Source organism: Stegodyphus dumicola, chromosome 7 (assembly GCF_044657685.1).
Source record: "Stegodyphus dumicola isolate Sdum_Otavi_A_Nest chromosome 7, ASM4465768v1".
NCBI classification, from domain to species: Eukaryota; Metazoa; Arthropoda; class Arachnida; order Araneae; family Eresidae; genus Stegodyphus; species Stegodyphus dumicola.
The window spans coordinates 72,115,975-72,128,394 of NC_140774.1; the positions used below are offsets into that span (position 1 = coordinate 72,115,975).

At 29.0% G+C, this 12,420-nt stretch overlaps 1 protein-coding gene across 1 annotated transcript in view; it reads right to left on the reverse strand.

Moving 5' to 3' along the window:
• LOC118199022 ((Lyso)-N-acylphosphatidylethanolamine lipase-like) overlaps positions 1–12,420 on the reverse strand; it is a 55,795-nt gene that overhangs the window by 20,353 nt on the left and 23,022 nt on the right. The window contains exons 3-5 of the mRNA XM_035370799.2: positions 6,453–6,731; positions 4,774–5,034; positions 1,074–1,188 (exon numbers count right to left, since the gene is read on the reverse strand). Coding sequence (XP_035226690.1) covers positions 1,074–1,188; positions 4,774–5,034; positions 6,453–6,731 — 655 coding nt within the window. The remainder of the gene's footprint in view (positions 1–1,073; positions 1,189–4,773; positions 5,035–6,452; positions 6,732–12,420) is intronic.

Here is a 12,420-nt window from a genome sequence, read left to right on the forward strand (position 1 = left end):
CTTATTCTTGATATTTTCCTAATTTCAGCTTAGCTTGCACGGAATGCATCTTTCGAGATTTTCACATCTCCAAGCTTATATGAGCTAAGTATGTAGTGTTTGCCTTAATAGTGTTTTGTTATACACATTCTAGCATAAACATTAATGCTGAGTCTGCTATTTCAATAGTTTTCCTATATTCTTACTCTGTGTATTTAAACTCTGATACTGTTCTAGGAATTAGAGAATTATTGCTTCAACCTTTTTGCTCTTGTCCAGCTTTCTCTGAAGAATTGGCTCACTTTGCTTTCTTCTTCTGCATTTTTGCAGCTGTTTCTGTCTTAGGTTGTTTTATAAAATTTTCAGTTTATTTTCTTTATAGCATAATATATAGTAATCAAAACATTTTATCAATTATATTCTTTGAGAAAATTGAAAATTAGTTATAACACACAGGTAATGCAACTTACAGTACAATTTTCAAAGAACAAATCCAACTGATTTCATTCATTCACTAAAATATTTTTAAAAATTTTAATTCTGTTCTGCTGCTTATGCTGTGCATGAAGTTAGTGATGCATTTTATTCACGTGGCACACACGATTTGCAAGTTTTGAACTCTTGATCCACTAATGAGAACTTTAAATATACCACTAAAGTATTTTTCACATTAACTTCCTATATGTCTAGTAAAAAAAAAAAAAAAAAAAAAAAAAAAAAAAAAAAAAAGTCTTCATAAATTGGTACTGGGTGTGCAATATGCAAACCCAAATGCAATACGTGAAATTTCCATAATTTGTAATGCTATCTATATTTCTGACTTCTTGGTAACTTTTACCCGCTTTGTTTATTTTCATGGCAACATTTTAAAATTCAAAAGTTTATTTTAAACATCAGCTGCAGGATTAAGATATTAGAATAGCACCTTTTCATTTTGATTAAATATTTTTGAATTCACCTTCCCATGCAAAAAACAAACATCTTTTAAAATTTTAGAACTGAAAATTTTCACATAATTTATGCACACACTACACCTTTTCAGAAAAACAATAATTCTTACACACAGAGAAACTTTTTTCAGACAAAAAACATACCTGGGATTTTGGACATTGCAATGATATACATAGCTCAGAATTACTTGATGATCATTCATAAAATGTCCATACTTTTTCTTCAAATCATTCCTAAATTGTTTTACTAAATAGGGACCTAGTAAAAAAAAAAATTTTTTTTAAACATTTAAAAATAAATTTATTATTATTAAAATGAAAAATTTACAACTTAAATGATGAAACAATGAAATTACAACAATAAAACAACAAACAAATTACAAACAACAATGATTCAAAAATTAAAACAACCTTAAAACATTAAAACAACAAAAAATTATTAAATTAAAAAATTGAAACAACAAATTACAACAATGAAAAAAATATGAAAAGTATGAATAAAACATGAAAGTACAGATGAATACTTAAAAATACTTCACACATTTTAATAGATAGTACTTTAAGAGCACTTCAAAATATCATCTAATTTCAGAAAGAGTTAAATTCTAAATATAAACATTCGCAATAAAAGCACAATAATTAAATGCATACTATAAATTTTAGAAAAATGCATACTACATATTTTGTGTTTTTTGATTCATGAAACTTTGCAAACTTGAAATTTCTTGAAATGAAAATAAAATCTCTGTTTATAATGCTCTAAAATAATTCCCCCCTTTTTTGGTAACCTTTTCTTTTTAGTAGGACAGATCTTAAAAAGACTGACTTTTAAAGCTTCTGATCCATATGCTGAATGCCTATAAAATTTATAACTGAAGGTTGCCACAAATAAATATTTACTCCATATCACACATCACATAACAAAATATGAATTAATAATCTCTGTGTTATAATCTAAGCAATCTTCTGAATGAACAGCAGGAAAAATTTCCTTCCATCTTGACATTTCTGGTGTATCAGAAACCAAAATAAAATATCAGTTAATTAATTCATTTTCATTAAATTCTCAAGAACCCAATAATTAGCAATAGGTGCAGACATAATGTAAATAAATTTGAAACACTATAACACTGAAGAAAAAATTCAAATACATGAAGCATAGCATTTTGTTCTGTTGTGTATTAAAGAAAACTAAAAACTAAACATTGGTAATAAACTAGGCTAGCAAGAATGCTTGGTTGCTGAAAACAAATAAAAGCAACTTATTTCATTCAAGTTTAATTATTTATTTTCTAACTGCATAATTTAAAACAGATAACAAAAAGAAAACCTCTCAGGAGATTTATTTAAAACCACTGCATTAAAAAGCTATTATATGCACGACACCTATCATTTACTGACACATAAAAAACTATTATTTTCAACAGTTATAATAAGAAAATATCTTAAACATCAATCTAATGCCTTAAGAATAATGATATCTAATGCATAATGAGAAGTTTAAATTCTTAAAAACTGACAGGAATTTATATCAATGAAACACATGCTATTCAAAATTTTAGAAGCTACTTATCTGCCGACTATGTTGACAAGGTACTGAAGCAGTCTTTTTCAGGTAAAAAAGCTGTTAGTACTAACCATCTGATCCTCAGATGGGAATGTATTTAGCAAACTGAAATTCTCCTGATGAAGAGGGCATCTGCTCATCTGTTGCGTTTTTATGAGGCAGTTGCAATTAAGCCTGCAGTTAATGGGCAAATGACAAAGTATAGATGGGATATCACTAGAGCTCAGACAGGAATCCAAAGTATTGTCAGACAAATCAGGATGAAAAAAATGCCACTTTGAGAATCTGGTCATTTGGAAGACACTGGCTAAAGCCATGGAAGACTACATGGGATCAGTCTCATCATCACAGATAACAGTTTTAGCTGGTCAGTGCCAGATCATAATGTAGTAGCGCTAAGTACTGCCCTAGCTGCACCTAACACAATAGGTGTACTACAGAGCAGCAGAAATAATTTTAGCTGTGCAAATTAGTTGAAAATCTGCTCTGTAGAGCATGCACCATACTTTCAAAGAGTGTTTGGGGCCAAAAATAATGGACTTCCTTCAGGCTACTTCTTCCTTCCTTCATTTCAACACTATTTATATTCAACGCTAACCATGTCAAATAAAATAGTAACCCTTTTCATGCTGCATCCCCCCAAAAAAATCTCCTTGAAATCAACCAGAAGAGAGGACATGAGAAAGCATAAAACATCTGTTAAGTAAGTAGCTTCAAAACTTAGAAACAGTACCAAAAGTGGATTTTTGAAACATGAAAAGTCTTTACTTCTAATAAAAATATAAACTTATTTGCAAATAATTTCTCAAGTAATTATCCTAGAATAGGAAATGTAAGTTCACCAAAAAGGCCAAATTTTCCTGTGCACACCGCATAAACTTCAAACTGATAAATTAATAAATTGTATTCTTAAACTCAAATAATACTAAAAAATTACTTAATACACCTGTCTTTTTCAAATGACAAAAGCCTTGGACCCAAAAGCCAAACATCTGACTTAAACAAAATGGAAAACTAAAACAAATTAATTAAAACAGTAGATAAAAGTTTAACTTAATAAAAACATAAAACTCCTTTAATTTAAAATCTAATCAACTCCCTTAATTTAAATAAACAGTTATTGTTGGATGTGCGTAGCTGAAATATGGAATACAATTTAATAAATTAACTTACTACATGACAAAAGGCTTTAATATAACCTTTATTTTTTAGCTGAGAATGTGAAAGAATTTTCAACTTCAAACACAGTATACAGCACACTGCATGCTTACTTAGGGTATACCAATTATGTTGCTAATTATTGGTGTCTTAACAATTAGTTCATGTAGCATATTCTTTTGTAAATTCATAAGTATCACCTTTACTTTTATTAATTAATTGCTGAATGCCTGTCTTTAATTATATATTTTATACCAATACATATCTCAATATACCTTATATAAACACACCTTGTGACATTTATTTTAACTTCTAATATCAATTAAGTTAAATACTGTCCTATCATTGCTTCAGTCCATATCATGTAAATAGAATTGGATTATAAAGTTATACACATATACACCACCACACACAAAAAGTTTAAACAACATGGAAATCTAATTGCAGCTCATGTACTGAACATGAACAGCTCCTTCCTGTTGGGATCACATCATTTTAGCTGTTTAAAAAGGAAGTAGAGATGGTCAGGCAGGCTTCATTGTGTAGCATTCCCATCCTAGTTAAAGAGTGGACCCCTTCAATAGTTGGTTAGCTAAAGATCAAAGACAGGTGTCTTATTTAAAGAATTACAATCACTGAAAATTGTACATCAGTAAGAGGGCAAGTTCTCTGATTTGTTTCAAGTTTCGTGTAATCACCAAAGTTCTATATTTTCTTTTATCTGTAAACCACCAGCAAATGAAAGTTGTTGATTCAATCTCAGGTTTGTGTAAATTTGATTTAACAGGAGTGACAGCTTACCAAGGGTTCTGAAATAATTCACTGGCTGTTACACAAAGACATTTTTAAGAAATATTAAGTCTAGAGAGAAATATTAAAAAGATATTATAATACAATTAATATTAAATTAAGAGAGAATATTTTAAGAAATATTAAGTTTAGAGAGAAATTAACCTAAATATGATACATTTAGGTTAATTTGTAATTTCTTTAACATTCTAAAATTCATCTTTTATTTATTTCTCAATCTTCTGTTGATGTTATTTAACACATAAATTAATAAAAATATTTTATTTTTTAATCCTTCATGAGCAAAACACATTTTTGAAAGGTACTCACCAATAGGTCCAGCAACTCTCACACATGCTAAAAAATTGAATCCGTTTACAAAACTGGCCACAAATTTGACCCAATTATCCAATTCATAGCAATGCATAAGTGAAATAGGCTTTTCAAGTAAACCCCATGGGTCTACCAATATAAGTAATGCTACTCTTTCTGGGTAATGTAAAGCATAAGAAGCAGCTATATATCCACCCATACTATGTCCGAGAAGAACAAATTTCTCCAATCCAACAGCTCGTCGCCATTTTTCTAGTGCTGTAAAAAAAAAAAAAAAAAAAAAAAAAAAAAAAAAAAAAATTAAAAAACAAAAAATAAATCATCAGAAAATTTATGCTGAAAAAAAATCTCAAATTTAAAACAATATAGAATACTGCAGTCAGATATTTTAAAGTATTTAAGTTCGATAACGAATTATCTATTCCAAACTGATGTCATTGTATGATTTTCTATCAAACAAAAAATATAAAAAATAGGACTTATTGACTAAATGTTGCAGTAATTTTTTTTTATGAAAGAAGATTGAAACCTATTCCCTACAGCAGAAAAAAACTTGGAATCTTTGTAGTTCTAAAATAGAATCAAAATTTAACAATATTTGGGAAACTATCCTTCATAAAATTAAATCACAATTAAAAAAATATAATTAATTTACATAACTGCACATAATGCATAGTGTGGATTTAAAAAAAATGCTTTCAACTTTTGCAGGGAAAGGTGATACGTTTTCATATGCATATATGAAAAAAATTTCTCATTATTCAAAACAAATTTCATTTTTTGATTGTCTCATTATTACTTCAAATTGCAAGCACGTAAGTTAATATCAGCTTTGAATGATTAATATAGAATCTGAATCATTAGAAATATAAAGATTTATACTTCTTCAAAAGTCTTGTTTATATGGATTGAAAAATACAATTTTTATCTTAATTAACTTACATAATGTATTATAGTATGACCTGGATTGTTTGGGTTAGAACAAAGTATACCAAGGCTATCTGTCTAAAAGAAAGGATGCCTTCTTGAAGAACATTTCTCAGGAAATTAGTTCATATTTGCATTAAACATGGGGAAAATCATGAAAACTATAATGCAGCCAGCCATTTTCCTGAATCCTTGACAAATTATCAGTGCACTGTGATTTGGGCTGCTTATATTATGATTAAAATTGGAAAAGGATTTTTGACTTAGAAAGTAATGTATACTTTTAGTTTGCACCATAAATTTATCATATTTTGAATTAAAAATGTTTGAAAATGACAGAAATTTTATTAAAAACTCACAAAAAAATTACAGAAAATTAATTTATATTTTAAATCTAAAAAAATGTATTTATTCTTAACAAAAAACTATTAGGAGCAATGTCAAACAATATTTATTAATTACATAACTATACAATACTGATAATAATAATTATACAACACATAATTTTTTCCATACATCAAAATTTATATTTTGTTTTTAAGAAAAAAGTTAAAGGAAAAAAATAAACTTGAAACATACCAAACCTGAATTACATGAAAAAATATTTAACTCAAGAATAAACTTCTTTTCTGTTTATAAATACTACACTTTGTTCTTTTTCTTTAGTACTTGTAATAAAGATTATTTTCCCATTTTTAAAGACAACTAAGAACATTCCTAAAATAAAATTGTAAATAAAAATTACTCACAAATAAAAAATTGCATTTCAGCTTCCAATGCATCAGAAGAGAATGGTGGCCTGGAGCTTCTCCCAAATCCTAAGATATCAATAGCATATATGGGGCGAGAAGATGCAAGACTGTCCAAATTCATCACCCATAATCCCACACCACAAGCAAATCCATGAAGCAAAACTAGAGGCGTTTTCTCAGAATTTTCATTGAGTGAAATAGTCCATATATAATTGTCTTCATTTCCACAGCATTTCCCAACATTTATCAGTCGACCTCTATAAGGTTGTCGTAAATCTACAAATGCCAAAATAAGACTCAAAAATTCAAATTCATTACTGTAAATGCATGAAACGACATGCATGAAAAAAAAACTTATTAAATGTATTAAAAAAGTGCAGAAATTACAAAAAACAACAAATTTTAAAATAGAAGGGAATATATACATATATATATATATAAGCAAATCAATTATAACATTTTAATTATATTATTCTCTTTACAAGCAATACAGATGACTCAGTTACCTGGTAAAGGTATGATATAACAAAGGACACAAATCAAATCCTTGATATTTTAACATAACTGATAGGTAAATTAAATTATCAAAAGTACATGATTTATAGAAAATATTACAGTAATTTCAAGTTATTGTTTTATTTTGTTTAGAGTTCAGTAGATGTTGCTGCTGATATGACATAATTACCAAACTTGAAATACAGAAAATCAAGATAAGGTTTTTGCACTGCGCAGTAATGCTTTAAAAATAAATAAAAAAATATTAAAAAAAAAAAAAAAAAAACATCCAAATTGTCTTTACACTGCATGAAATATTTATAATAGAACTCTGATGTAATATATATCAATATTTATTCAGATGGTCTAAATTTTATGTCCTTCAGCTAATTTTGTTTTGTAATTTTCTTACACTTTTATTCTGAGTAAATCCTTAATAAGTATGAAAAGCTTTTACTTACCAAAGTATCCTTAAGTATTATGAAAACAAAATTAAAAAAAAAAAAAAAAAAAACCCATAAAATTACATTATGCCCAAGGATGAGTTTTTTTAACATTTTGTGTGTTATCTTTACTTACTAAATATTGTGTTCTTCACACTTAAACCATAAAATTCAGTTCAACAGCAACACCGCAAAATAATTTTAAAATGAGCATATCTTTAGAATTTCCAATACACAGTCTTGCACACTGGAGATTTTTTATTTAAAAATTTTTTATTTTATTTATTTATTTATTTTTTTCCTGTACAATATTGCCATTCCTTGTTTCGAAATTGTTGAGTTTCTTAATCAAAATTCTTTAATGTCTGACAAAATATGAAACAGATAATAAAACAAATTCCAAATTAGGGCTTTCAGATGCCCATATTCACTGGAGGATTATATTATTCAAAATTTGATGGCTTTAGGTACTGTTGTTTTATCACAAAGGGAGAAACACATATATATTTAAGCAGATTCTTAATTATTTAATTTCTTTAAATATGATACAGGGCTGTAATAGTTGGTGGCAACAGTTCGAAAAATGAATCAACACAAGGGAATCAGTGCAAAATGCCAAAATGAAATTAATAGCTCTTTGGGCTAATAATCAATGTGCCTATCATTGTGTGGAAAAACTTACTAATGTAATGTTTATTGATACAAAACAAGATTAAATACAAATATTAGCTGATTAATCACTGGTTGAACCTTTGTAAAAATTCTATAGATGTTGACAGTAAATTATGATAATTCAGATGAGAACTTTGATCAAAAAAAATTATGCTGAAAATCACAAGGGTAGCAGAGCGCAATTTGCACAATTTCAGTCTCATTCATTGCTATGAAACATTTTCTTAAGCAGTTTTTTTCAGTAAAGGGTAAACATTATTAACCAAGAGATTCGGTAATTTTACCAGGAGGTGAGAAATGTGATGAAAAACTGGGAGTCTCCCAATAAGGCTAGGGGAGTTGGCAGCTATGAAATGCCATTTTTTTAAACAGTTTATTTCTCCTACAAATAGAACATACAGTTTATATACTTTTGACAATCTTTTTCTTAAATATACAAAAACAATAAAACTCTAGCTAAATCATCTAAGGTTTTTCAATATGTCCACAAACTAAAAATAAAAAGAGATTCTGACATTCACAAGATCTTAAATAAAATCATCGACTAGGATTATATCCTGTTCAGATTATTCAAGATCACCAACATTAAAGATCTAATATTTTCCAACTGGAGTGTGGGAAAAGGCTGTCATCATATATATCAATTTCTAGATGCAGGAAATTCACTAGTGATACAGCTTCATATCAACTAATCATGGGATCTCATGGACTGGAATAAAAATGTTTGCAACAACGAGTCCTGCTTCGAGCTGAGCCCTGATGACCATTAAAGACACGCTTGAGCATGTCTAAGTCAGTGGTGGGATACTTACCTGACTCTCATCAGACACACAGCCTGACAACCAGAAGTTATGGTACAGGGTGCCATTTAATTTGATACCTGTACCCCTGTGATTGTTATCAAAGACACCCTTACAGCAAAGCATTATGTTGATGAGATTTCTACACTCCGTAGTGTTACCTTTTCATTTCACGAGTTACAGGGATTGCATTTCAAAAGAAAACATGCCCAGCCACACATGACACACCTTCTTGTTGCTTGTCCTTGTGCTTCTTCAACATTTCCCTCCCCAGTGCAATCACCAAATATCTCTCCAACAGAGTTTGTTTGTGCTCTGATGAGCAGGCATAACCAACCATCACTGGATCATGCCATTTTGACTCACCAGTAGGAACTGATATGGCAAGCAGTCTATGAGAAGGACACTCAATAACTCTAAGAATCAATGTCCAGCCAATAACAACATGCATTACAGCCAGAAGTGGGTTAATGTTTCATCATTTTTTTTTAAATCTTCCAAGTGTATTTTCTGAACAAAAAATTGCTATGATACTGTTAGTGTTTTTTAGACAACTCCTTCCTTGGTGCATCACTTTTTATGTTTACACAGTGCACCATTTTAGTGTATATTTTAGCTTAACTTTTATTAACAGAGCTTGGCAGCAAGCAACTTCTGTCAGCAGGAAATTATGGCTAAACTGTGTTTACAGGTAGAGATTTTAAAAGGCTTTGATACTCAGGACATTTTTTTTTAATCTCTTAAGAAAAAAAGACTGTAATCTTGAAAGTTAATAATGAAAACATGCAGGAGTAACTACAGAACCATTAAAATGAGCTCAACAAGAAGCAAATGGAACTTTGGAAGTAACAACAAAAGGCAACTGTGGAGGAAATTTTGTTACATTTGTTATACCCAAAGAACTTTCACACAAGTAATTTACAACTATTTTTTATATATTTATAACTTTCCTATTATTGATAACTTTAACTATTTTAACTTTTATATAAAAATATCTTATTAATATTCTCACGAAGTTTTATTACTTTAGCATCATAATCTGATAAACGTTAAAAATTCATTAAATTTTTTTTCACTTTTGTTTATGCAAATAATATTATGAGTGGGCTCCAGCCAATATTATTGAAGTCTGCCGAGGTTTTCTGGAACACAAATTCTCTGATTCTAAGAATAAAATCTCCTTTTCAAAAAAAATAATAATAATATTGGTCAATATTTTCATAATAATCTGCATGGAAATGCTCGTTGCACAATCTCTTAACATCAGAAACCTTTTCAAAGAATATTTTATTTTTAGTTATGTATAAAAGAAAATATTTCACTCTTCAATCTGCATACAGCACCTGAATATAATTTACAATTTTCACTTCAAATACCTCTGTCAATTTTTGCATGGGAATCAAACTTTTTGCGTTTCATATTTTAAAACGAGTACAAAAATTTTCTAATGTATGATGTATATGGACTGGAGAAATGTGTAAAAAGTTCAGCTTTGTAATTTTTATGAAACTGACTTTTTTAATTTAAAAATGCCGAAACATGCATAATTGTATCATTTAAAACATTTTAGTATTTGGAACTATATGTATGATGACTAATGGTAGCAAAAATAAAAGCGAGGTAAGGACTTCTGTGAACATGGCATATATATTCGTATATCATGAAATTTGTTAATTATATTAGGGAAAAAATGGCTTTTACTTCTTGTTATTAAAAATAACTATTAATATTACTAGCTTAGAAAATAAGAAGTTAAACAAAAATATGCTTCATGATTTTCCCAATGCATTTCAATTTATGATATACTTTATACGTCATAAATCAACCATTAAAGAAGGAAAAAAAATTAAATTATTTTTCTTAAATTTAAAATCGCTAATAAAGATTGCTTTTTTAATTTGCTTCAAGTTTCCTTATTTTGTTCCTCCATTTTTATGTAATAATGATATCGCATTCTCAAAATAGTTAATGTTTCCTTAGACAAAAACATATTAGAGTACAAAGTCTGAAATCCGGACATCCATTATCCGGAATGATCTAAAACCCGGACCTCAAAGCCACAAACATTTTTTTTTATTAATGCTTTACGTATGTGCATTTGATTTTTTGTTCCATAATAAAGCATGTGTAGATTTTCCGAAAATTATGATTCTTAATTTCACTTAGGCACTAAATAAAATACCTAGTTATGGAAAAACAATCATGTAAGCATAAATTTGTGAGATTAATAATTTGGCTCCCTAGCTGAGTATCTACTTGGCATACATCTCAAACCGAAACATTCACCTATTTTATACTCCTGATGCTGACCTGGCAAGTCATTATTTATTATATTTTGCTTTCATCACTGCACGTTTATCAATACATGACAGCTTTGGTAATAACTCATGCTGTGATGTCTAAAAATTTTTTTATATTAGTACTTGAATAACAAGAGTATGGCAAACTTTTATGCTAACATTACGCTTGGTGATGATTATAGATTTTTAAATGCTCTAAAAAATGTTGACCAGGAAAAATTCAACAAAAATTTCTTTTCGTATGCTAAAAATAGATTTTGTTTACAAACCTCATAGGACAAAAGATTACATGTAGTGCTACTTTAATTAAGAATAACTGATATGTTATTCACCATAAACCCAGAAGCGGTGGCAGAATATATCGGCATCGGACGGCAGAATTTAGAAAAGACGAAATTTTTGGAATTTAGGAAAACACCGAGTGGCAAAATTAAGGGATGAGAAGTATTTATGATTTAGGAAAAGCACTGGAATCCAAAGTTTAGCCATGGTGAAAATTTAGGACTTAGGAAAGCGCTTTGTAGCAGAATTTAGGACCCGTAGAGATTGCATCAGGTGATATCGAGCGCCGGCTCTCGATAAAGCCTTAAGTATATGTGGGAGTTTATTTATTCACGACTCGGATTAGTTTGAAGCATGTGCAAGAAATAAACATAGGTATAATAAATAACTAAAGCGAGGTCCGAATTGTAAACTAATACAATTCAGACTTAATTCAGTATGCACAATAAAAGCAAAACAAAATTTAGCAAGACAGCTTTCATACACAGCCAATAATGTATAACACACGCTATTAAGTTAGGCTAAAATTATCTTTACTGTTTCTAAGGCATTTCAGTTATAATGTAGCAGACTGCGCTGCTCCCTGATCTTCTAATTTGATCCAGCTTATTATTTTTTGCAGACTGTTATTATTACAGCAATTTTATAAAAACTAAGCTTGAACTTTCAATTGTGTCGAAAAGAGTTTACAATTCTGGAGAGTTTCAAAGGATCTACAAAGCCATGTTTCGATGTCCATTAAACAAAAATTGGAATTGCTGCAAAAAATGGATAAAGGCACATACATCTCAAAATTATGCGAGGAGTATGGCATTGGAAAGTCCACTGTATATGAAACAAGAAAAAAAAAAAAAAGGAACTTTTTGAATTTTTTGTGGAAGCATCTTAAACAACTTACACTGAAAGAAATGTTTAATAAAGTAAACAACTACATATTAAGCTTTATTTTGTAAATTTTGATACCCTTTAAATC